At 36.7% G+C, this 25,158-nt stretch overlaps 5 protein-coding genes and 1 pseudogene across 6 annotated transcripts; all 6 read right to left on the bottom strand.

Moving 5' to 3' along the window:
- Positions 1-434: 434 nt before the first annotated feature.
- LOC133777681 (uncharacterized) lies at positions 435-2,217 on the bottom strand. Its single transcript, XM_062217368.1, has 2 exons — positions 1,893-2,217; positions 435-958 (listed from the first exon to the last, which is right to left on the bottom strand). The coding sequence occupies exons 1-2, from the start codon at positions 2,215-2,217 to the stop codon at positions 435-437; spliced, it is 849 nt and encodes a 282-aa protein (XP_062073352.1).
- A 3,813-nt stretch (positions 2,218-6,030) lies between these two features.
- On the bottom strand, positions 6,031-9,480 carry LOC133834150 (cytochrome P450 89A2-like). Of its 2 annotated transcripts, none has more exons than XM_062263663.1 (3): positions 7,792-9,480; positions 7,008-7,114; positions 6,031-6,347 (listed from the first exon to the last, which is right to left on the bottom strand). In XM_062263663.1, the coding sequence occupies exon 1, from the start codon at positions 9,373-9,375 to the stop codon at positions 7,837-7,839; it is 1,539 nt and encodes a 512-aa protein (XP_062119647.1). In that variant the 5' UTR covers positions 9,376-9,480; the 3' UTR covers positions 6,031-6,347; positions 7,008-7,114; positions 7,792-7,836. The 2 variants fall into 2 exon arrangements, with proteins under 2 accessions (XP_062119647.1, XP_062119646.1); XM_062263662.1 differs by having other exon boundaries at positions 7,008-7,703; positions 7,792-9,479.
- Positions 9,481-12,557: 3,077 nt separating this feature from the next.
- On the bottom strand, positions 12,558-14,635 carry LOC133834149 (cytochrome P450 89A2-like). The gene has a single exon (XM_062263661.1). The coding sequence runs from the start codon at positions 14,423-14,425 to the stop codon at positions 12,881-12,883; it is 1,545 nt and encodes a 514-aa protein (XP_062119645.1). The 5' UTR covers positions 14,426-14,635; the 3' UTR covers positions 12,558-12,880.
- A 2,370-nt stretch (positions 14,636-17,005) lies between these two features.
- LOC133834148 (cytochrome P450 89A2-like) lies at positions 17,006-18,926 on the bottom strand. The gene has a single exon (XM_062263660.1). The coding sequence runs from the start codon at positions 18,716-18,718 to the stop codon at positions 17,174-17,176; it is 1,545 nt and encodes a 514-aa protein (XP_062119644.1). The 5' UTR covers positions 18,719-18,926; the 3' UTR covers positions 17,006-17,173.
- Positions 18,927-20,048: 1,122 nt separating this feature from the next.
- LOC133780204 ((+)-pulegone reductase-like) lies at positions 20,049-21,474 on the bottom strand (annotated as a pseudogene).
- A 495-nt stretch (positions 21,475-21,969) lies between these two features.
- LOC133834147 (cytochrome P450 89A2-like) lies at positions 21,970-23,668 on the bottom strand. Its single transcript, XM_062263659.1, has one exon. The coding sequence runs from the start codon at positions 23,618-23,620 to the stop codon at positions 22,079-22,081; it is 1,542 nt and encodes a 513-aa protein (XP_062119643.1). The 5' UTR covers positions 23,621-23,668; the 3' UTR covers positions 21,970-22,078.
- Between the last annotated feature and the right edge of the window lie 1,490 nt (positions 23,669-25,158).

Below are 25,158 nucleotides of genomic sequence, written 5' to 3'. Positions count from 1 at the left end.
TCCAAATTTTGACCATATGTGTTCCACCAAGTCTGCTTGAAGATTGCGATGAATATTTCTATCACGAATTTCAGCATTTCTTTGCAGCATTGTCGGGAAGTCGGAAATAGGTCCATGCAATACTTCAATTGTTGGGGTGTTTGTAGGGTCGTCATCATAATTAAAATTAACCAAACTCTCATATGTTTCTCTTTCATCCTCGACAATAATATTGTGCAATATGATACATGCATGCATAATATCTTTGAGAACATCTCTTTGCCAAAAACGTGCTGGTCCTCGTACAATAGCAAAACGAGATTGAAGTACTCCAAATGCTCGCTCAACATCTTTACGTGCCGCTTCTTGGCATTGAGCAAATAATTTTCTTTTCTCTCTATGAGGTAGTGGGATAGTTTTAACAAATGTACCCCACTCTGGATAGATACCATCTGCTAGATAGTACCCCTGCTGTATTGTGTGCCATTTATTGTAAACTCAACTCTTGGAGCTTGCCCTTGTAAGATTTCAGTGAATAATGGGGATTGATTTAACACGTTCAGATCATTATTGGATCCCGGAACACCAAAAAATGCATGCCATATCCAGAGATCTTGTGATGCAACTGCTTCGAACATGATTGTTGGCCTACCATGATCACCTCGCGTGAATTGTCCTTTCCATGCAACTGGGCAATTTTTCCATTCCCAGTGCATACAATCAATGCTTCCCAACATGCTTGGAAAACCACGCACCTCCCCTATTTGAAGTAAGCGACAAATGTCCCCAGCATTGGGCCGACTTAAATATTCGGTCCCAAAAATATCATTCACTCCTCGAACGAAATTGACTAGACATTCAATAGCAGTAGTTTCACCAATTCGAACATACTCATCAACATAATCGGCAGGCGCTCCATATGCCAACATTCGCATAGCAGCGGTGCACTTTTGTAATGGCAAAAGCCCCCTTCTACCGACTGCATCAAACCTCATATGGAAATACTCTGAATGATTTTCTAGAGCTTGCACTATGCGTAGGAATACATGTCTATGTATTCTAAATCTTCTTCGAAATTGATATTCTGTATACACCGGTTCATCAGAAAAGTAGTCATCGAACAAACGTTGGTGTCCTTCTACATGACCTCTATCAATGTGGGCTCTCTTTCATCCTTGTCTTGTTGAGCTACCCCCATCCATGAGCGCTTTGAAACATTGATCATCATGATCGTCAGTACACTCTGCAATTATGGTATCCTCTAGACTCATATTGTCGTATGGATTCGGAGAATTTGGCGAATCCATTGTTGAACTTAGAGTATATGATATTTGGGAATGAAAGATGAATGAAAGAGTAAAATGAAGGATTGAATGGAGAGTTGAGTAAAATGAATATTGAAATTTGGTATTTATAGACATGGTAGCTGTTTAAATATAGCCGTTGAAATATAGCCGTTAAAATATAGTCGTTAAAATGTAGCCGTTAAAATATAGCCGTTGAAATGTAGCCGTTAAAATGTAGCCGTTGAAATATAGTCGTTAAAATGTAGCCGTTAAAATATAGTTGTTAAAATATAGCCGTTGAAATGTAGCATTTGAAATATAGCCGTTGAAAAATAGTCGTTGAAATATAGCCGTTAAAATATAGTCGTTGAAATGTATCAGTTAAAATATAGCCGTTGAAATGTAGCCGTTGAAATGTAGCCGTTAAAATATAGCCGTTGAAATATAGCCGTTAAAATATAATCGTTAACATATAGCCGTTAAAATGTAGCCGTTGAAATATAGCCGTTGAAATATAGCCGTTAACATAAAGGATAATTTATTTAAATAAAATAAAATACATAATAATGCGGTTGATAAAAATACATAGCAATTACAACTTCAGGATATTATTCTTAATATAAGTACACAAGTTTTCATGATCTTTCTTTTGTTCATGAGTCATATGCGACGTGTCCATGATGAGATAATCCATGTATTTTGTCATCCTATTATCTTCTGCCTCTTTCTTCTTTATCGCCACCAATTTCTCCAATGCAGATACTTTCCGTTCACTAATCTCTATAAATCTAGCATGTGTGTCTTTTTTTTCATTCCCTTTTCTCTTTGCTGCCTTTTGGCCAGTAGGACGCACTTCACGTACTTCATCATCACTGATGTCTGCATTGGAAGAAGAAGTAAATGCCCCTGTATCTGACACCTTTATTCTCTTACCACCTTTTGGTTGGTACATTGTATTCCATTTCGGCTCATCCTTTAGCAATCTCCAATAGTCCACAAGCAGAAAATTTGAGGTGTTATTTTCAAATTTTTACAATTGATGTGCATTCTCAAGAATTTGCTCATCAGACCAACCACTGTGATGTGCTAATTGAACTCGTTTATAACATCCATTGAATCGCGCCACCTTTTGATTCATCTTGTTCTAATGGTCTTTGCATTGCCTTCCAGTCCTTGCTTGCTCACCTTTTTGGTTGGTGTTGAAGTAATCTGCGATTCGAGCCCAGAAATGTGTAGAAGTCTGGTCATTCCCCACAATGGCATCCTTAGATGTATTAAGCCATCCACTTATCAGAAGTATAGTGGCTTCCTTGCTCCATTTGATTTTACATTTATGCCTTAATTCATCTTCATTGTGTAGAACTACATTTTCCAACCCTTCAACACTATGTTCAGGTTGGGTTTCAGAGACAGATGTCGATGATGTTTCACGATTCAAATCAATACTAGACTTTTCCATACTTGACCTATAATTTCTTGAAACCATTTCGGGTTGGTGTAGGGAAGGCATATGTGTTATCCCCATTTCCTCTCAGGGTTTTGGGCCCTCGCCCCGGCCCACGGTCAGAGGGGCCGGTTCGGTATTCGGGCCCAACCCGCGGACTACGGACTGGGCCTGTGTAGGAAGGTCCGGGAAGTATCTCCGGGTTCATGATTCGGCTCGAACGGTCCCGGCACTGTCGAGAGTGCCCCGGATCATCGCGGCCATCGCGTCCCGCTCCCGGACCCAGAATGGTCCGGGTCCGAAGTAAACACAGCGGGCCCAAGGTAAACTAACCTGGACCGCTTCATCCCCAGGCTATGGGCCAGGCGTCCAGGACACTGTAGCCGCCTCATTTCGCGTGGGTCTTGTCCCCCCACTTTTCACCTGCAGAAAGGGTCTCCTTGGGATTGTCTGCTGGCGTGTCAGGACTGCGCAGCCAAGTACTCTGACCGGTCTTGTCCCCTGAATCTGCCTCGTGATTCGAAGTGGTCAGAGCCAAAGTGCCGTTTTGTCGGGAGAATGCTTGCATCTCAGGGCAACTAATTGGGCCTGAGCTGGTTTGGGCTTGATGTACTATATATCTTTTTAGCTCGGACCTCTACTAGGAAGGCCCCCTGTACACATGTTCCAAATGGGCCCGGGTCAGGCCCGGCCCAAACCTGGTGTCCCCCTCATTCTATAAATATAAGTTGTAATGCTCCATAGAAAAGGGGGCAGAAACTCTGCTAAAAGACAGTTAGACAACTCCATTGTAAAAGCTTATTCTAGCTCTAATACAGATTTATATACAGACTCGTGGACTAAGGCTAGTTAACGCCCCAACCACGTAAAAACCTTGCGTCGATCCTCTATTCTCTTTATTATAATCAGTAAATATCATTCTTTAGGAGAGTTGCCGAAAATCTCGGTTAACAATATGAAATGCATATGGTAGTGAATTTGTTGGTGTGAAGAATGGAGCTTGTTGGGGTGTCTCAATAGAGCCAAAATTTTGGTAAGGGTAAGAGGACATGGGATAATTTTGAGAATTTGGAAAACTTTGGTTAAATTGATAATATTGAAAATTTGGATTTTGAGGATTAGTAGAAGGAGTATTTTGAAAATTTTGATTGAAATGAGAATATTGAAAATTTAGATTTTGGGGATTGGTATGTGGAGAAAATGATGAATTTTGAAATTTTAGATTTTGGGAGTTGATATTTGGAGAATTTGGAAAATTTTGAGAATTTTGGGAATCCATTGGTAAAAAAATAAATTTTGTGATATTGATAATTTGAAAGAAAAATGTATGAAATGGTGTGAAAATTAAATGAAATAGATGAGTATTTATAGAAGAAAATTTTTAATATATTACCGTTTTTTACCAACGGATACATTTCCTATATATAATATATATGTATAATTAAAAAAAATTAAAAAAAATAAAGAAAGCACTGTTGCCTCACAGAGGCAACGACTCCTTCATAATTAATAAACTACTTTCGGCTACAATGGTAAGCCATCCTTATATTTGGTTGCTTGTCAGAAAAAGTCAACAAGCCATATCTTTGGCAACGAGCATTGTAGTTGCTCTTATATGAATATGATTGATGAAATGTGAAACCATCTATATTTATAGCACAATTCTCCAAAAGTCTTCACTTTAAGCTATTCATGTGGGACTTTTTACTGTTCCAATTTGTGAATAGTTTTTTGTGTGATTTTTTTATGGCCATGTATTAGGTGTGTGCACGGTGTGGTTTGGGTGGTTTGAACACTTTTTAATACACCACGCCACAAGTACGGTGTAGTAACTAGAATACACCGCATGGTGTGATTTGGTTGTACCAAACTAGACTATTTTTTGCGGTGTGGTTTGGGTAGTTTTTCACGGTGTAAGTGTGTTAAAAAATATGTGTGAGACAGAGATGGTGATAGGGAGAAGGAGGTGCAGATGAGATGAGAGAGGAATGAGTTATTGTCGTGTATGATATATTAGAGAATAATATTATACCCTAATTTAAGTGGGCTCCTAGATTCAGATTGAGTTACTAAAAAATGGTATATATGTAAAGTTTAAATTTTTTTAACATATTTGTAAATATACGGTGCGGTGCAAACCAAAATTTCACACCGTCAAACCGTGCGGTTTAGCTAAGATACAGACCATACTAAACCATTACACTTTTGACACCGTGGTTTGTGGTGTAGTGTGCTGCGGTCGGTCGACGCGGTTTGCTGGTTTAAATGCTCACCCCTACTGTGTATATTGTAGTTGTTTAGAATATCCTGCAAATTTTCAGAAAATTCCGAATAGTTTACAGTATCGAAAACTAGGTTCAAACATGTTTTCCACACGCATAAATAAAATTAGTAACGTGTGCAACAACATGTTTGAACCTAGTTTTTAGTACTGTAAATTATTCAGAATTTTCTAAAAATCGCGCCGATGTTCTAAATAGCTACAATATACACGGTCATAAAAAAATCACGCCAAAAACTATTTAAAAATCGAGAACACTACTAGTCCCACCAGTAGGACTTAAAGTGAAACATATTGAAGAATTGTCGACACAAACATGTATGTATGTATGTAGTAATTAATGAGGTGGTAGTAATAACCCTTGAGAGATATCCAAGTGTCTCGAAGGCACTCTGTTTTTTATATCAATTGAGAACCTAATAGCAGATTTTTTTTAAAGATTGATTTTTATGTATTTAGTTTCTATTAGGGAGAATTGCAACTCAAGGAAGCCAAATGGTTAAGAAAAAAATTGAGATTATGTGCTCACAAGTACTTTGTGTTGCAGATAAAGACTAGTGATTAAACTTTCAACAATGAGTTGAAGACTTTAGAAGTCGATCTTAATGGACTTTCTTATCATATACTATGTTAATATGTTTTTATTATTTTGGTTTTTAAGGCTAGTTGATTATGTTTCTTTAAATCTATATTATTTTCAAATATGGGATCTCATAGTAATATTTTAATTATTGGTTTTAAGAAAAGATCTTCTTTGACAGTGAATCAATGAAAACCTATTGACCACTATCGGCTGAAAGAAAAGAACCTCACTATCAAATGATAAACTTGGCATTTGTAATTAACCAGTAATGACATTCTACACCAATAATAATCTCAATTTTCTTATACATTACTAATTTTATGTTTAGCAAGTTTCAATAGTAGGACTACATTTTCCACACTACTGTTTCTTGTGAAAATGCCCATCAACCTCAAAATTTATAAATTTATAGACATGTATGCTTCGTTAATAATCAAGACTTTGTAACATAAAGAAAGAAATAAAAGTAGATACCCTCTAGAGTGAAAGTTGTTCTTCTGTTCTGTCAACAATTTTGATGAATTAGCATAACATAAATAACAAGAAATTATGAAAGGGAAAATGATCCAAAACTACTGCATCAAAATACCAATCTGGAATGGAATCACTTGAATAGAACTATCTCCAGTCTTGTGGCGTACACAGTTTTCTTCGCACGCGTGCAAATGAATATCCTGGTTCGGCCAAACAATGGACCTACTTCCAGCTCTCCCCAACAAGGAGTTCTCTTAAATCATGTGATTACAACAAGCACCAATGTTCAGTAGAGTACACCTAGAAACAGTAGAGAAAAGAGTTTCTCTCAAGAACAATAATCTTGCTCACAAAACTCTCACTTTCTCTAACTTTCTCAACAACCTCTCTTTACAAAACTTGTCTCTCTCAAAATAAAAATAAGGAGTTGCAGAGGTATTTATAGACAATCATACAGGTCTAACTGAATACTCAAAGCTTAGGTGTACTCTAATTAACTTAATTGACTTGTACAAAGAAGTCTATCTTAACAGAAAGAAAAAAAAAACTCACTATCAAATGATAAACTTGGCATTTCTAATTAACCATTTTATGACACTCTGCACCAATTATCTAAATAGCAATACTCTCAATTTTCTTTTACTTAAAATCAAACGAGTTTTCACCTTTATACTTTACTGGTTTTATGTTTAGCCTGTTTCAATAATAAGACCACATTTTTCACACTCCTGTTCCTTGTGAAAATACCCATCAACCTAAGAATTTATAGACATGTTGCTTCGTTAACAATCAAAACTATGTAACATAAACAAAGAAATTGAAGTAGATACCCTTTAGAGTGAAAGTTGTGCTTCTGTTCTCTCAACAATTTTGATCAATTAGCATAACATTTCCAAAAAAAGAACCAAACAATTTCAGTTTCCAGAGTTTTACAAAGTGAAAGGAGAAAGAAGAGAATACCAGATAGAGTTGGAGAGAAGGGTTTGAGCAATCGAAGCCACCATAGGAGAAAGAAAGAGATGGCGTCCTTATCTGCTCCATCACCAACAAGCCACATTTTGCTTTGACTATTCATAGAAAGGTTGTCATGGACAAAGATATATTTTACTTTTCATATAAGGCCTAAGAATATCTTAATTACACCATCTGAACACAGCACAGCAGATATGTATGAAGCAAAGTTTGAGTACTAAGCAGTCCTAGGATGGATAAACATAGATCAATAATAAGGTCTGGTCTAGTGCTTCGGAGTCAACCACGCAAGCAAAGGATGCTTCGTGACGACAATGAGCTCCTGTACCTCAGACAACCTTATTCCACTCAAACAAATTGGCTACAAAATACTCCAAATGAAGCATTGCCAGACCAGAGCCTTGGTTCATAAACAATCTATATCCCCAGCAAGACATCAAAGCTGAGTTTACACACATAGTTTTAAGAAACAGATAATTTTGTTTGGACCCCAATATCCCATCTCTGAAACTTCAAAACTAACCAAACTTCCCAAGAAGAGTCACCAAATCATTCATATCTTGTTGGAGGCTTTTGTGCTTGGTACCTTATTTATTGTATGAAGTTTTAGTCTTTCTTAATTACCAGAGATGTCTCTTATGAATATGAAATCATGAAAGGACTCCAATCCCCAGTTCACCACAACTGAACACAACAGATAAATGATGTGATTATTCAATTTAACTTGAGACACAACACAATTAAACCAAGTAGATATGTATGTAACACACACCTATCCTCGTTTAAATACCAGGTAGTCCTAGATAGATATCAATGTCTAGTGCCTCAGAGTCAAGCGCACATGCAAAGGATTCTTCATGACGACAGTGAACTTCTGTACCTCAGACAAATTAACATCATCATCAACCTTATTCCACTCAAACTTCCAAACCAAATTGGCCACAAAATACTCCAAATGAAGCATGGCCAGACCAGAACCAGGGCATATCCTCCTCCCCGCCCCAAAAGGCATCATCTTTATCTCCCTATTCCCAGTTATATCAAACTCAACCTTACTATCATCACCAGCCAGAAACCTCTCCGGCTTGAACGCCATGGGATCCTCCCACACCTTGGGGTCCCATCCCATCTCCGCCACCATGAAGTTAACACTTGCCTTCTTCGGCACCACATGTCCACCCACCACAACATCCTCACTCACCGCGTGCGGCACCACAAAGTGCGCCGGCGGGTGGCGCCTCAGCCCTTCTAATATCACAGCTTTCAAATAAGGCATCTTCTGCAAATCCTCTTCTTCAATCTCCACTCTTCTTCCATCATCATTTCCTACTACCCCTTTTATCTCCTCATACAGCTTCCCCTGAATCTGGGGATGTTTCACTATATTGGCCATGATCCACTGCAGTGCCGTGGAGGTGGTATCAGTGCCAGCGTTCAGAAACTCGGAGCTCAAGCTCACCATTTCTCCGATATCAAGCTTCCTCTTTTCCTCTGGTAGCTCCAGACCCAGTAAAGTATCCACATAGCAAAGCACAAAATCATCATCATTGGTAGCAACCTTGGCTTCCCCGACCTTTTTCCGGGAATTGATGAGGGGCACCAGAACCTCACGTTGGTCATCGCGGAGCTGCAACAAATCCTGCCACCGCTTTCTGAATAGAATTTTGGTCAAACTGAGCCAGAAATTGAGTATGCTGAAGCGTGAGAAGGCCAGCAGCATTCGACGTTGGATGGCCTCAATTTCTTTGATCTTCGACTCGTCAAGCTTGTCACCGAAGCACATCAAAACCAAGAGGCAAAACATGGCGTACTGGAAGTGATCCATTACGCGAACACCAATGGCGTCGCTCTGAGCATCGAATTCGAGGCGTTTGAGGAGAATATCGAGAACCCATTTGCGAGCGCTGGAATAGGACTTGACCCGCGAAGGATGAAGGATCTCGGAAGTTATGTTGCGGCGGAGGAGGCGCCAGGTTGGGCCGTACCTTGCGGAGCTGATGTTATGCTGGTTGCTGTTGAATAATTTAGTGGTGGGGAGGGCTGGAGGGCGGTCGGCGAAGATGGCACCGTTGTGGATGAGGGCCTGGTGGGCGAGGACACGGTCGGCGATGAAGACGGCGCGGCGGGTGCCGATGCGGAGAGAGACAACGGGGCCGTACTTGGCGTGGAGGTTGCGGAGGATGGGCTCGAGTTGGGAGAAGGATTTGCGGAGGAATAAGAGGTTGCCGATTATGGGAATGGTGAGAGGTCCGGGAGGGAGGGTTGGGCTTCTTTTGGAAATGAATTTGAGAAGGAAGAGAGGGATGAGAATGAGGATGAGGCTGAGCCACCACCAACTACCGCCACTGACTTCCATTGATTTGTTTTCCTTCACTTTGGTGTGTGCACTCTGCAGTGTTACGTTCTATGCGTCAAGTACGGTAGCCAAACAGCATATTTGGTAATATGGTGTTTGGTTGTGAAGACTGTAAACTTGTTAGACGAGATTTATTTATGGTGTTTGGTTGTTGATAATTTATTTTTAATTCTCTTATAAGAATAATATCTTTGTTGTGGCCATATACTTGCTTGACAAGTTCCATTAATATGTAGTAAACTAATCCACACAAACTATAAATTTATTTATTTGATATCTCTAATTAATAATAATATTACAATTCAATGATATTTCATTAGACTATTTACTTTTCTAATACAATACATGTTATAATGTATTAATTCTAACATTATTTTTTTTTCTTATGTGATTGATTAGGTCAATCCATCTTGGTTCAAGTAAAAGTTAGCCACATTTTAAAAGATGTTAAAAGTAGAGAAGAGATGGTGAATTATATATGACTTTTGCTATTTTCTATCTTAACAAGTTCAACAACATATGAGGTATCACATTTTGATTGGTTAGCGATACTCCGTAATATTTATTAAATTCAAATAAGTGAGATCCGATATTGGATTGCACCAATAATGTTATAACATCTACTTATGGTAGTGCCCTTAGCCATTCTGATTATATATATATGTTTAGTTGAAATGTGAAACACCTATGCTTAGACATGGTGTTTATGTCACTAAACACATTTATTATTGAAGATAAGTTTTATTATTATTTTAAAAGACATCACCATTGTAATAATAAAAATGAGCAGGCAATAATAAGTAGTAACTAGTTTAAGTCATGAATCCCACATTTGAGTTAAGTTTGGAACTTGAATTGGAGCAGTTGCATATGAGTCATGTATTTAAGTAATAATAATAATCTAAGTTCAACTGCTAGAGTTGGGTCTAAATGCAACTTAAGTAGGTGAAATGGTAAAAAAAAAAATTAACAAAGTCAAACAGATAAGGGCTTTGCGAGTTGTTTGTTATGGTTACTAGTTTTAGTTTTGTGTTTTGCGTAATTGTCTTCAGTCTGTTTTTTTGTTTTGTTATTTTCATTTGTGTAGTTTATTTGTTTAATTCTATTGTCAGAAATCCTACCGATGGGGTTTATGGCCTTCGTGACAGTATTTCTTTGTACGGACTCCAATCAGATCTGATTATAGTCGAACAAGATATTACTTTTTTGGTTTGTGATCGTTCGTCATTTCATGTCAATTTTCACATAATCGGTGGATCGTTGATTTTTTTTCTAATAATGAAACATTTAATTCTATGATTGATTTTTGGTGTTATTTCATTATATTATTAGAGTTTATATGTCAACTTGCGATTCGACATGAAGTTTTGTTTACTTCACATTTATTGGATGCTCAATTAATGGCGCCTATTGGACTTAGTTTAAGGTTCTATATAGGCTTTTTTTTCCTTTGAAAATTGTAAATGTTTGCTCAGCATAAGCTTGTAATAAGTTATATCATTTTGACTTTATTAATGAAAATTACCTATTTTCCATAAAAAAAATCTTAGTAATTGAAATTTTTTATGGATAACATTAAAACATAACAGCATACACCATAACACAAGACAAAGTCAAAATATGGCACAAGACAGCCTAGCAAATTGGCACAAAACAAAGCCAAAAAAAAAAGGCACAAGACCAAACCAAATAAATTGGCACAAAACAAAATTAAGAAAAGATCTTCTTTGACAATGAATTAATGAAAACATATATTGACCACTATCGGCTTCTGTGAATTATACTTAAGGAAAACCAAAATGAAAGAAAAGAACCTCACTATCAAATGATAAACTTGGCATTTTTAATTAACCAGTTATGACATTCTACACCAATAATCTCAATTTTCTTTTACTTGAAAATATCCGAGCTTTTATTTCAAAAAAAAAATAAAAAAATATCCGAGCTTTTACCGTTATACATTACTAATTTTATGTTTATCAACAATAATAATAAAACTCGCTAATAACTATTACATATTTAAAAGTAACTTAATAATTCAAATATCCAATAAATCTTTGATTTTCTCATTTGTGTACAAATAAATAACATAATATATATATAAATATAGAATAAATAATTAATTTTCTCCCATATGTACAAATAAATGACATAACATATATATACTCAAATGATTGTATATATAATTATTAATTATTACTATATAAATAATACTTTCTTAAAGCTGAATTTATTCTTATTTATAACTAACTCAAATTGTGACCAAATTTTTTTACATTAAAAATAAGATTATTTTTATACAGAGTATTTTTATATAAATGTTTTACTGTAGATACCTATAGAGTGAAACATATATTTTACTTTTCATATAAGGCCTAAGAATATCTTAATTGCACCAACTGGACACAACACAGCAGATATGAATGTTGCAAAGTTTGAGTACTAAGCAGTCCTAGGATAGATAAATTAGGGCTGAGCATAAAATCCGAAAAAACCGTGTACACCGACCTACTGAACACCGAAAAAACCAAAACCGTTTAAACCGAAAACCGAAAAAACCGCCGACGGTGCAAACCGCCACTGTTCGGTTGGTTTGGAAATTTTGGGTGAACCGACCAAAAAAATCGAAACTGACCGAACACAATAAAATAATAATATAATATTATATAATTATTAATTATTAAAATTTTTAATAATAAAAAAAAAACTTAAGGCACTTGTAAATGTAATTATGTTTTATATATTTATGTTTTAAAAACATACAAAAATGGATTCTAACAATCTAAAATTTTTAATTTTTTAACTAAAAATAAAAAAAATAAATAAAAAATAAAAAAAAATAATCAATTCGGTTTAATGGGTTTTTTTTTAAACTGGTTTGGTTCGGTCGGTTTTTGGATTGCATCAATCCGAACCGAAAACCGAATTCTTAATTTTTTTTTTTGTGAAAAAACCTCTCAAACCGACCGATTCTCACCCGTAAGAAAAATAGATCGATAACAAGGTCTCTGGTCTAATGCCTCGGAGTCAACCACGCATGCCAAGGATGCTTCGTGACGACAATGAACTCCTGTACCCCAGACAAATCAACTTACTTCATCAACCTTATTCCACTCAAACAAATAGGCTACAAAATACTCCAAATGAAGCATGGCCAGACCAGAGTTGACCGACAGAGTTGGTTCATAAATATAATAGTGAATCAGGATAAAACTCTAATCTTGTTGAGTTTCCACACATAGTTTTAAGAAACAGCTAATTTTGGTTGGACCCCAATATCCCATCTCTAAAACTTCAAAACTAACCAAACTTCTCTTAAGAAGAGTCACCAAATCATTCATTCATATCTTGTTGGAGGCTTCTGTATTTATTGTATGATAAAGATTTAGTCTTTCTTGACTTGAGACACAATTAAACCAAGTACATATGTATGTAACGAACGTCTATTCTCGTTTAAGTACTAGGTAGTCCTAGATATATAGATAGTTAACAAGCTATATATAGTCTAGTGCCTCGGAGTCAAACGCGCATGCAAAGGATGTTTCATGACGATGGTGAACTCCTGTACCTCAGACAAATCAACTTCATCAACCTTATTCCACTCAAACTTCCAAACCAAATTGGCCACAAAATACTCCAAATGAAGCATGGCCAGACCATAGGCAGGGCATATCCTCCTCCCAGCACCAAAAGGCATCATCTTTATCTCCCTATTCCCAGTTATATCAAACTCAACCTTACTATCATCACCAACCAGAAACCTCTCCGGCTTGAACGCCATGGGATCCTCCCACACCTTGGGGTCCCATCCCATCTCCGCCACCATGAAGTTGACCCTTGTCTGCTTCGGCACCACATGTCCGCCCACCACAGCATCCTCACTCACTGCGTGCGGAACCACAAAGTGCGCCGGCGGGTGGCGCCTCAGCCCTTCCAATATCACAGCTTTCAAATAAGGCATCTTCTGCAAATCCTCCTCTTCAATCTCCACTCTTCTTCCATCATCATTTCCGACCACTCCTTTTATTTCCTCATAAATCTTCCCCTGAATCTGGGGATGTTTCACTATATTGGCCATGATCCACTGCAGCGCCGTGGAGGTGGTGTCAGTGCCAGCGTTCAGAAACTCGGAGCTCAAGCTCACCAGTTCCCCTATATCAAGCTTCCTCTTCTCCTCTGGTAGCTCCAGACCCAGTAAAGTATCCACATAGCAAAGCACAAAATCATCATTATCATCACAGGTAGAAACCTTGGTTTCCTCGACTTTCTTCCGGGAATTGATGAGGGGCACCAGAACCTCACGTTGGTCATCGCGGAGCTGCAACAACTGCTGCCACTGCTTTCTGAATAGAATTTTGGTCAAACTGGGCCAGAAATTGAGTATGTTGAAGCGTGAGAAGGCCAGCATCATGCGACGTTGGATGGTCTCGATTTCTTTGATCTTTGACTCGTCAAGCTTGTCGCCGAAGCACATCAAGACCAAGAGGCAAAACATGGCGTACTGGAAGTGATCCATTACGCGGACACCAGCGGCAGCGCTTTGAGCATCGGATTCGAGGCGTTTGAAGAGAATATCGAGAACCCATTTGCGAGCGCGGGAATAGGACTTGACCCGCGAAGGGTGGAGGATCTCGGAAGTGATGTTGCGGCGGAGCAGTCGCCAGGTTGGGCCGTACCTGGCGGAGCTGATGTTATGCTGGTTACTGTTGAAGATTTTAGCGGTGGGGAGAGCGGCAGGGCGGTCGGCGAATACGACGCCGTTATGGATGAGGGCTTGGTGGGCGAGGACACGGTCGGCGATGAAGACAGCGCGGCGGGTGCCGATGCGGAGAGAGACAACGGGGCCGTACTTGGCGTGAAGGTTGCGGATGATGGGCTCGATGTCGGAGAATGATTTGCTGAGGAATATGATGTTGACGATTAAGGGAATGGCGAAGGGTCCCGGAGGGAGTGTTGGGCTTCTTTTGGAAATGAATTTGAGAAGGAAGAGAGGGATAAGGATGAGACTGAGGCAGAGGCTGAGCCACCACCAACCGCCACGGACTTCCATTGATTTGTTTTCCTTGACTTTGGTCTAGCCAAACAGCATATTAGCTAACAGGAGAATAAATATGGTGTTTGGTTTTCTCTTTGGTATGCAGTGTTACTTTCAGTCTCTCAAGTAAGCTAGCCAAACAGCATATTAGCTAATAGGAAGACTAAATATGGTGTTTGTTTGTTTAGACGAGATTTATGGGTGTATCTTTAGACTGGTAAAAGTCTTTATTTATTTATTCTTGCTTGACAGGTTCCAATCATAGTAAACTAATCCATAAAAAAAATAAAATGATTTCTTTGATATCTAATTAATAATATTATAATTCAATGATATTTCACTAAACTATATACTTTTCTAATACATGTCTAAAAGTACCTAACTTGTTTATATTGATATATATATAATGTTGGATATCTTAACATTATCTTTTTTCTTATGTCATTGATTAGTTCACTCCAACTTGGTTAAGTAAAAGTTAAGCCACATTTTATGAGATGTTGAAAATGGAGAAGATATGATTAACTATATGATTAGTTTAAATGTGAAACAATAATAAAAGTGAGAAGTAACTAGTTTGAGTCATGAATCCTGCATTTGAGTTTTTATGAAAATACTAATAGTAACCTAAGTTCAACTATTTGAGTTGGATCCCGGCAGCTCCAACCGGACTGCAAAACAGCAAATATAGTGCTAAAAATACACAAAATCAAATTCAATCCAACTCCATTTATCCCACTATTATATTGTCAAGCTACGGCAAAACAAAAAGTAGTACTATTTTGTTTTTTTATATTAATATTTAATAATAAATATATATGTATATTATTTTATATATAAGATAAAATAATAAATAATATACTTTTTGGTGTAATTTTTGGTGTTGCGGTTGGAATGGAAAAAAAAATGATGCTAAGATTCTTTAGTTTTGGTGTTGAAAATGGAGGAGATTATGATTAGTTTAAATGTGAAACAATAAAAAAAGTGAGTAGACAATAATAAGTAGTAACTAGTTTGAATCATGAATCATGAATCATGCATTTGAGTCTTTATGAAAATACTAATAGTAATCTAAGTTCAACTATTTAAGTTGGGTCCCTCTTAAGATAGAAATGCAATTTAAGAGGAGAAAATGAAAAAGGTCAAATCAATAAAAAGAACAAAAATAGTGTATAATACTTTACATTTGAGTACCCACTATTATAGACTCAAGCAAAATTGAACATTGTGGTTAAACCAACTTTAGTTTTATCTTTCTTGAAATTCTAAATTGTGTTTATATATTTTTAGATCTTTAGTTTTGTTTTATTATCTGTTTAGATTCTGTATTTTAATAAATTATTTTTTGTACCCTATATTTTATAAAATCATTCAAATAGACCTTTAAACCTGATTTTGATGAACAAAAACTTAAATATAACAATATAGTACTGTATTTTTGTTCTGAATTCTCAATTTGATAAATTATTTGTGATTTTAGTTTACAAATTTTTTATCAAAATCGATTTTAAAAATCTATTTAAACTATTTTAGAAAAAACATAGTACAAAAATAAATTTGTCAAACCACATTGTTAAAAAAAAAAAAAAAAAAGCATAAACCCTTGAGTTTATAGATTCTATATGAAGAAATAGCATAACACATAGCAGAGCAGAGCAGGAAAGCAGCATTTGACTTGCAATCTTTGTGGTCTGCTGTTAAAGTGTTTGACCAACAATAGCAGTGTTGGTAACACAGCAAAGAAAATCAATCCAAAGAGACAACAAGTAGTTGTTTTCCAATGTTGCCACCGGTGAAGAGCTTTACACATACACAATCTTGCCTTGTTCGATTGATGTAAGGCAGAACAAATTCATAAGATTATGCACACCAACACCATCATCCTCATCAGGTTGTACTGCGAGATCATTCCAAAAACAGCAATTCGAGCATGGGTTCTGATGTTTTGTAGAACAGATCAGATCCGATCCGATCCAATCCAATCCAATCAAAACAACATAAATGATATCAATACTTGCACATACACGACATGTTTCAACTCTTCAAAGCTGCATCATCCAAGTCAGGCTCTTGTTTATAATCGAAACTCGATTTGTTCTTCGACAACTCAACTTTTTCTTTGCTTCCAGCACTCGCAACAGCTTTGCAAACTGCCCAACAAGCTGACCAACTCCTCATGCGGCTGCAGAAATGAACACATATTCCCCTTTTTTGGACAGCAAATCTCGAAGAAACCAGCATAAGCAGTCATACCAGGCATACCTGGACACATTCGTGTTTATTTTTGTTTAAGAAAACAAAAGATAACATTATATATAAGAGGAGGAGGAGGAAGAGGCCTTCTTGTTTTGGTTCTTCGTACAGAATCCCATGAAGGGATCAAAAGATAAGTAAAGATTCTTCACCAGAACCCCATTTGGAAGCATCTTGAGGAAGCTTAAGTTGGATAGTGGAAGATGTTATGACCATGTCTGTCTCATTCTTTGGGAAAATCACACACAAAGTCCTTGAGCAACACCTGCTTATTCCTCACTTCCCCCATTGCAACTCACTCTTTTGCCAATAGAATTAGCTTTCAATATTAAAGCCAATACAAACAAAAAGTGGTTGATATTTTATATATATATTATATATATATATATTTGTGATGGAAATGTGTTGTACGTTACATATGCTGACAAACTGAATCAACTAGAATCATATGGCTGTACTAGGTGGTCCTAGATACATGGATATATATATATATAGTTAACAAGGTCTAGTCTAGTGCCTTGGAGTCAAGCGCGCATTCAAAGGATGCTTCATGACGGTGGTGAACTCCTGTGCCTCAGACAAATCAACTTCATCAACCTTATTCCACTCAAACTTCCAAACCAAATTGGCCACAAAATACTCCAAATGAAGCATGGCCAGACCAGAACCAGGGCATATCCTCCTCCCCACCCCAAAAGGCATCATCTTTATCTCCCTATTCCCAGTTATATCAAACTCAACCTTACTATCATCACCAATCAGAAACCTCTCCGGTTTGAACGCCATGGGATCCTCCCACACCTTGGGGTCCCATCCCATCTCCGCCACCATGAAGTTGACAGTTGCCTTCTTCGGCACCACATGTCCACCCACCACAATATCCTCACTCACTGCGTGCGGAACCACAAAGTGCGCCGGCGGGTGGCGCCTCAGCCCTTCCAATATCACAGCTTTCAAATAAGGCATCTTCTGCAAATCCTCCTCTTCAATCTCCACTCTTCTTCCATCATCATTTCCGACCACTCCTTTTATTTCCTCATAAATCTTCCCCTGAATCTGGGGATGTTTCACTATATTGGCCATGATCCACTGCAGCGCCGTGGAGGTGGTGTCAGTGCCAGCGTTCAGAAACTCGGAGCTCAAGCTCACCAGTTCCCCTATATCAAGCTTCCTCTTCTCCTCTGGTAGCTCCAGACCCAGTAAAGTATCCACATAGCAAAGCACAAAATCATCATTATCATCACAGGTAGAAACCTTGGTTTCCTCGACTTTCTTCCGGGAATTGATGAGGGGCACCAGAACCTCACGTTGGTCATCGCGGAGCTGCAACAACTGCTGCCACTGCTTTCTGAATAGAATTTTGGTCAAACTGGGCCAGAAATTGAGTATGTTGAAGCGTGAGAAGGCCAGCATCATGCGACGTTGGATGGTCTCGATTTCTTTGATCTTTGACTCGTCAAGCTTGTCACCGAAGCACATCAAAACCAAGAGGCAAAACATGGCGTACTGGAAGTGATCCATTACGCGGACACCAGCGGCAGCGCTTTGAGCATCGGATTCGAGGCGTTTGAAGAGAATATCGAGAACCCATTTGCGAGCGCGGGAATAGGACTTGACCCGCGAAGGGTGGAGGATCTCGGAAGTGATGTTGCGGCGGAGCAGTCGCCAGGTTGGGCCGTACCTGGCGGAGCTGATGTTATGCTGGTTACTGTTGAAGATTTTAGCGGTGGGGAGAGCGGCAGGGCGGTCGGCGAATACGACGCCGTTATGGATGAGGGCTTGGTGGGCGAGGACACGGTCGGCGATGAAGACAGCGCGGCGGGTGCCGATGCGGAGAGAGACAACGGGGCCGTACTTGGCGTGAAGGTTGCGGATGATGGGCTCGATGTCGGAGAATGATTTGCTGAGGAATATGATGTTGACGATTAAGGGAATGGCGAAGGGTCCCGGAGGGAGTGTTGGGCTTCTTTTGGAAATGAATTTGAGAAGGAAGAGAGGGATAAGGATGAGACTGAGGCAGAGGCTGAGCCACCACCAACCGCCACGGACTTCCATTGATTTGTTTTCCTTGACTTTGGTCTAGCCAAACAGCATATTAGCTAACAGGAGAATAAATATGGTGTTTGGTTTTCTCTTTGGTATGCAGTGTTACTTTCAGTCTCTCAAGTAAGCTAGCCAAACAGCATATTAGCTAATAGGAAGACTAAATATGGTGTTTGTTTGTTTAGACGAGATTTATGGGTGTATCTTTAGACTGGTAAAAGTCTTTATTTATTTATTCTTGCTTGACAGGTTCCAATCATAGTAAACTAATCCATAAAAAAAATAAAATGATTTCTTTGATATCTAATTAATAACATTATAATTCAATGATATTTCACTAAACTATATACTTTTCTAATACATGTCTAAAAGTACCTAACTTGTTTATGTTTATATATATATAATGTTGGATATCTTAACATTATCTTTCTTCTTATGTCATTGATTAGTTCACTCCAACTTGGTTAAGTAAAAGTTAAGCCACATTTTATGAGATGTTGAAAATGGAGAAGATATGATTAACTATATGATTAGTTTAAATGTGAAACAATAATAAAAGTGAGTAGTAACTAGTTTGAGTCATGAATCATGCATTTGAGTCTTTATGAAAATACTAATAGTAACCTAAGTTCAACTATTTGAGTTGGATCCCTCTTACGGCAGCTCCAACCGGACTGCAAAACATCAAATATAGTGCTAAAAATACACAAAATCAAATTCAATCCAACTCCATTTATCCCACTATTATATTGTCAAGCTACGGCAAAACAAAAAGTAGTACTATTTTGTTTTTTTATATTAGTATTTAATAATAAATATATATGTATATTATCTTATATATAAGATAAAATAATAAAGAATATACTTTTTGGTGTAATTTTTGGTATTGCGGTTGGAATGGAAAAAAAAATGATGCTAAGATTCCTTAGTTTTGGTGTTGGTGCAATACTATATATGATGTTGATCCTACACCATATATCACTCCAATGAGACTCTAAATGGGATTGCAAAATGGTGTACATGAACGTCACGACATTATTGATGTGATACTATTCACTACGGCATTTTTTTCTTTTTGTGTTTTATATTAGTATTTTATATATATAAATATATGTATATTATTTAATTTGTAAGATAAAATAATATAATATTATAATATGTACTTTGTGGAGAATATAATAATGTTAATATATTTTTTAGTATTGTGGTTGGATTGAAAAAAAAATATGGCATTAAAATTACTTCATTTTAATGTTAGTTCAATCAAATTTTAGTGTTAATGGTTGGGGTTGCCTGAGATATAAATGCAATTTAAGAAGAGAAAATGAAAATGTCAAATCAATAAAAAGAACAAAAATAGTGTATAATACTTTACATTTGAGTACCACTATTGTAGACTCAACAGCAAAATTGAACATTGTAGTTAAAACCAACTTTAGCTTTATCTTTCTTGTAATTCCTAATTGAGTTTATAGATTCTATATGAAGAAATAGCATAACACAGAGCAGAGCAGGAAAGCAACATTTGACTTGCAATTTTTGTGGTCTGCTGTTAAAGTGTTTGACCAACAATAGCAATGTTGGTAACAAAGCAAAGAAAATCAATCCAAAGAGACAACAAGTAGTTGTTTTCCAATGTTGCCACCGGTGAAGAGCTTTACACATACACAATCTTGCCTTGTTCGATTGATGTAAGGCAGAACAAATTCATAAGATTATGCACACCAACACCATCATCCTCATCAGGTTATTGTACTGCGAGATCATTCCACAAACAGCAATTCGAGCATGGGTTCTGGTGTTTTGTAGAACAGATCCAATCCAATCCAATCCAATCAAAACAACATAAATGATATCAATACTTGCACATACACGACATGTTTCAACTCTTCAAAGCTGCATCATCCAAGTCAGGCTCTTGTTTATAATCGAAACTCGATTTGTTCTTCGACAACTCAACTTTTTCTTTGCTTCCAGCACTCGCAACAGCTTTGCAAACTGCCCAACAAGCTGACCAACTCCTCATGCTGCTGCAGAAATGAACACATATTCCCCTTTTTTGGATAGCAAATCTCGAAGAAACCAGCATAAGCAGTCATACCAGGCATACCTGGACACATTCATGTTTATTTTTGTTTAAGAAAACAAAAGATAACATTATATATAAGAGGAGGAGGAGGAAGAGGCATTCTTGTTTTGGTTCTTCGTACAGAATCCCATGAAGGGATCAAAAGATAAGTAAAGATTCTTCACCAGAACCCCATTTGGAAGCATCTTGAGGAAGCTTAAGTTGGATAGTGGAAGATGTTATGACCATGTCTGTCTCATTCTTTGGGAAAATCACACACAAAGTCCTTGAGCAACACCTGCTTATTCCTCACTTCCCCCATTGCAACTCACTCTTTTGCCAATAGAATTAGCTTTCAATATTAAAGCCAATACAAACAAAAAGTGGTTGATATTTTATATATATATATATATATATATATATTTGTGATGGAAATGTGTTGCACTTTACACATGCTGACAAACTGAATCAACTAGAATCATATGGCTGTACTAGGTGGTCCAAGATACATAGATATATATATATATATATATCTTCTGTATAATAAGTGTGTAGATAACGGAAATTTTTTGTTTTAACGGTTTTTTATTTGTGTAATGTTAAATTTAACGGAATATTTTTATATTTAACAGAATATTCTTACACTTAAGGATAGTTTGTAAGCACTTAAACTTAAATTAAATAAATAATTAAAAAATTAAAATATGATATTTTGAGATATTTTACAATGATAATTATTTATAAATAAAATTAATTAAAAAAATTAAAATAAGATATTTTTGAGATATTTTACAATGATATTTATTTTAAAATAATACACAATTAAACAAATTAAAATATGATATTTTTGAGATATTTTACAATAATAATTATTTAAAAATAATAAAATTATATGTTTTATAGTTTAAATAAAATTTTATTAAACTTAAACTCATTTATTATAATAATATCATATTAAACATATAATATAATTTAATGTGAATTAGCAACAAATTATTTTTTTTAAGACTAGCAAGAAACTTAAAATGTAAAATCCACGTATAATATTTAATATTACATTTAATATATAATATATAATATCTCGTTGTCATTCTCAAATTCATAAACTTATTCAAATATAAATTTAAACAAAAATAAATAAATTATTTAATTAAAATATAATATTTATTTAAAATTTATATGACATTAATATAAATTTAATAAAAATAAATAATAAATTTTATAAATAAAACTAACAACAACATATAGCACATTATTTATATATAGTATATATATATATATATATAAAGTTAGCAAGGTCTAGTCTAGTGCCTTGGAGTCAAGCGCGCATTCAAAGGATGCTTCATGACGGTGGTGAACTCCTGTGCCTCAGACAAATCAACTTCATCAACCTTATTCCACTCAAACTTCCAAACCAAATTGGCCACAAAATACTCCAAATGAAGCATGGCCAGACCAGAGCCAGGGCATATCCTCCTCCCCGCCCCAAAAGGCATCATCTTTATCTCCCTATTCCCAGTTATATCAAACTCAACCTTACTATCATCACCAACCAGAAACCTCTCTGGCTTGAACGCCATGGGATCCTCCCACACCTTTGGGTCCCATCCCATCTCCGCCACCATGAAGTTGACAGTTGCCTTCTTCGGCACCACATGTCCACCCACCACAATATCCTCACTCACCGCGTGCGGCACCACAAAGTGCGCCGGCGGGTGGCGCCTCAGCCCTTCCAATATCACAGCTTTCAAATAAGGCATCTTCTGCAAATCCTCCTCTTTAATCTCCACTCTTCTTCCACCATCATCATTTCCTACCACTCCTTTTATTTCCTCATAAATCTTCTCTTGAATCTGGGGATATTTCACTACATTGGCCATGATCCACTGCAGTGCCGTGGAGGTCGTGTCAGTGCCAGCGTTCAGAAACTCAGAGCTCAAGCTCACCATTTCTCCGATATCAAGCTTCCTCTTCTCCTCTGGTAGCTCCAGACCCAGTAAAGTATCCACATAGCAAAGCACGAAATCATCATCATCATTGGTAGCAACCTTGGCTTCCTCAACCTTCTTCCGGGAATTGATGAGGGGCACCAGAACCTCACGTAGGTCATCGCGGATCTGCAACAACTCCAGCCACCGCTTTCTGAATAGAATTTTGGTTAAACTTGGTAAGAAATTGAGTATGTTGTAGCGCGAGAAGGCCAGCAGCAATCGACGTTGAACGGCCTCGATTTCTTTGATCTTCGACTCCTCAAGCTTGTCGCCGAAGCACATCAAAACCAAGAGGCAAAACATGGCGTACTGGAAGTGATCTATTATGCGGGCACCAACGGCGGCGCTTTGAGCATCGGATTCGAGGCGTTTGAAGAGAATATCGAGAACCCATTTGCGAGCGCGAGAATAGGACTTGGCCCGCGAAGGGTGGAGGATCTCGGAAGTGATGTTGCGGCGGAGGAGGCGCCAGGTTGGACCGTACCCGGCGGAGTTGATGTTGTGCTGGTCGCTGTTAAAGATTTTAGTGGTGGTGACAGCAGGAGGGCGGTCGGCGAATACGGCGCCGTTGTGTATGAGGGCTTCGTGGGCGAGGTGACGGTCAGCGATGAAAACGGTTCGGCGGGAGCCGATGCAGAGAGAGACAACGGGGCCGTACTTGGCGTGGAGGTTGCGGAGGATGGGCTCGAGGTCGATGAATGATTTTCCGAGGAATACGATGTTGCCGATTAAGGGAATGGTGAAGGGTCCCGGAGGGAGAGTTGGGGTTCTTCTGGAAATGAATTTGAGAAGGAAGAGAGGGATGAGGATGAGGATGAGGATGAGCCACCACCAACCACCGCCACTGACTTCCATTGATGAGTTTTCCTTCACTCTGGTGTGCAGGGTGTTACTTTGAGTCTCTCAAGTAAGCTTATTTATATATACTAGATTATGCGTGGAATATGCACGTGCATAAATTTATAGAAGCAAAGTGCAATATGCACACGTTTTATTTATAAAATTTATTAATTATTTTTATTAAATTTATATTAATATTATATAAATTTTAAATAAATATCATATTTTAATTAAATAATTTATTTATTTTTGTTTAAGTTTATGTTTGTTCTAGTTTTTGAATTTAGAAAGGACAATAGAAGATCATATATAATATGTTTATTGTAATATTAAATATTATGCGTGGAATTTAAATTTAAGTTTCTTGCTATTTTTTTTTTTTAAAAAAAAAAGTAATTTGTTGTTAATTCACAGTAGATTATATTATATATTTAATATGATCTTATTCTAATAAGTGAGTTTAAGTTTAATTAAATTAAGTTATAATCTTATTATTTTTAAATAATTATTATTATAAAATATCTCAAAAATATCATATGTTAATTTATTTAATTATTTATTATTTTTAAATAATTATTATTGTATAATATCTCAAAAATATTTTTTTTAATTTTTTAATTTTTAATTTAATTAATTACAAACTACCATTAATTATAAAAATATTCCGTTAAAATTAACTTTAAAAAAATAAAAAACATTTAAAACAAAAAATTTCGATTATGAATCCACTTTGTTGGACAGAAGAGAGATATAGAATGTCTTCTTTGTTGCATAGAAGAGATATATAATTTGTTCTTTGTTGCATATCGATATACTTGATTGACACGTTCCATTCATGTGACTTTAACATAATCCACACAAGGCTGCTATACTTTTCTAAAAGTTGAGAGCAAGGGTGGCCATAGCCCCACACACACATTTTTTGAATGTGCTGCTAAACTATCAAAAGTTGTTGTCCTTCATCAACTTAAATACTTTAAGTTTTTTTTTTACCCTCAAAGCACCTGACTTTAAAAAAATTGGTGCTGATGGTATCTGCGGTTAATTTTTCTGTTAATTGCTTAGGTGGCAGGAATTAAATGAGTAATTAGCGATTAAAATACTTAAGGTGTTGTCATCCAAGCACTTAAATAATTCAGTTAGAGAGGGCAAATGTGTTTTAAGGTTGTTAGAAACAATATAGTAGAGAAAAAGAAAACATATATATAAATATATTTAATTGAAGAATAGAAATACAAAAGTAAAATACAATGACTAAAATTAGGTAGAAGCACACAAAATAGACTTTCCTTAAAAATAGATTTGCCACCTTTACTTGAAAGGTGCTAGAGGATTCATGCACAACTACTTACTAAGTGTTAACCAAGATTTTCGGCAACTCTATTAATGAGTAATATTTACTGATAATAATACTGAAAACAGAAGATCGACACGGGGTTTTTACGTGGTTGGGGCGTTAACTAGCCTTAGTCCACGAGTCTATATTATTAGAGCTTGAAGAAGTTTTTACAATGGAGTTTTCTCTCTATATTTTGACAGAGTTCCTGTCTTTT

This window comes from Humulus lupulus, chromosome 5, assembly GCF_963169125.1.
Source record: "Humulus lupulus chromosome 5, drHumLupu1.1, whole genome shotgun sequence".
NCBI classification, from domain to species: Eukaryota; Viridiplantae; Streptophyta; class Magnoliopsida; order Rosales; family Cannabaceae; genus Humulus; species Humulus lupulus.
This window is presented reverse-complemented; position numbering and strand designations above follow the sequence as displayed.

Coding starts and splice junctions, on each gene's coding strand:
- LOC133834150 (XM_062263663.1), bottom strand. CDS start 9,375: ATGGAAGTCAGTGGCGGTAGTTGGTGGTGGCTCAGCCTCATCCTCATT.
- LOC133834147 (XM_062263659.1), bottom strand. CDS start 23,620: ATGGAAGTCAGTGGCGGTGGTTGGTGGTGGCTCATCCTCATCCTCATC.
- LOC133834148 (XM_062263660.1), bottom strand. CDS start 18,718: ATGGAAGTCCGTGGCGGTTGGTGGTGGCTCAGCCTCTGCCTCAGTCTC.
- LOC133834149 (XM_062263661.1), bottom strand. CDS start 14,425: ATGGAAGTCCGTGGCGGTTGGTGGTGGCTCAGCCTCTGCCTCAGTCTC.
- LOC133777681 (XM_062217368.1), bottom strand. CDS start 2,217: ATGTACCAACCAAAAGGTGGTAAGAGAATAAAGGTGTCAGATACAGGG. Junction 959..1,892: donor GAAAGATCATGAAAACTTGT/GTACTTATATTA, acceptor GGTTTGATGCAG/TCGGTAGAAGGGGGCTTTTG.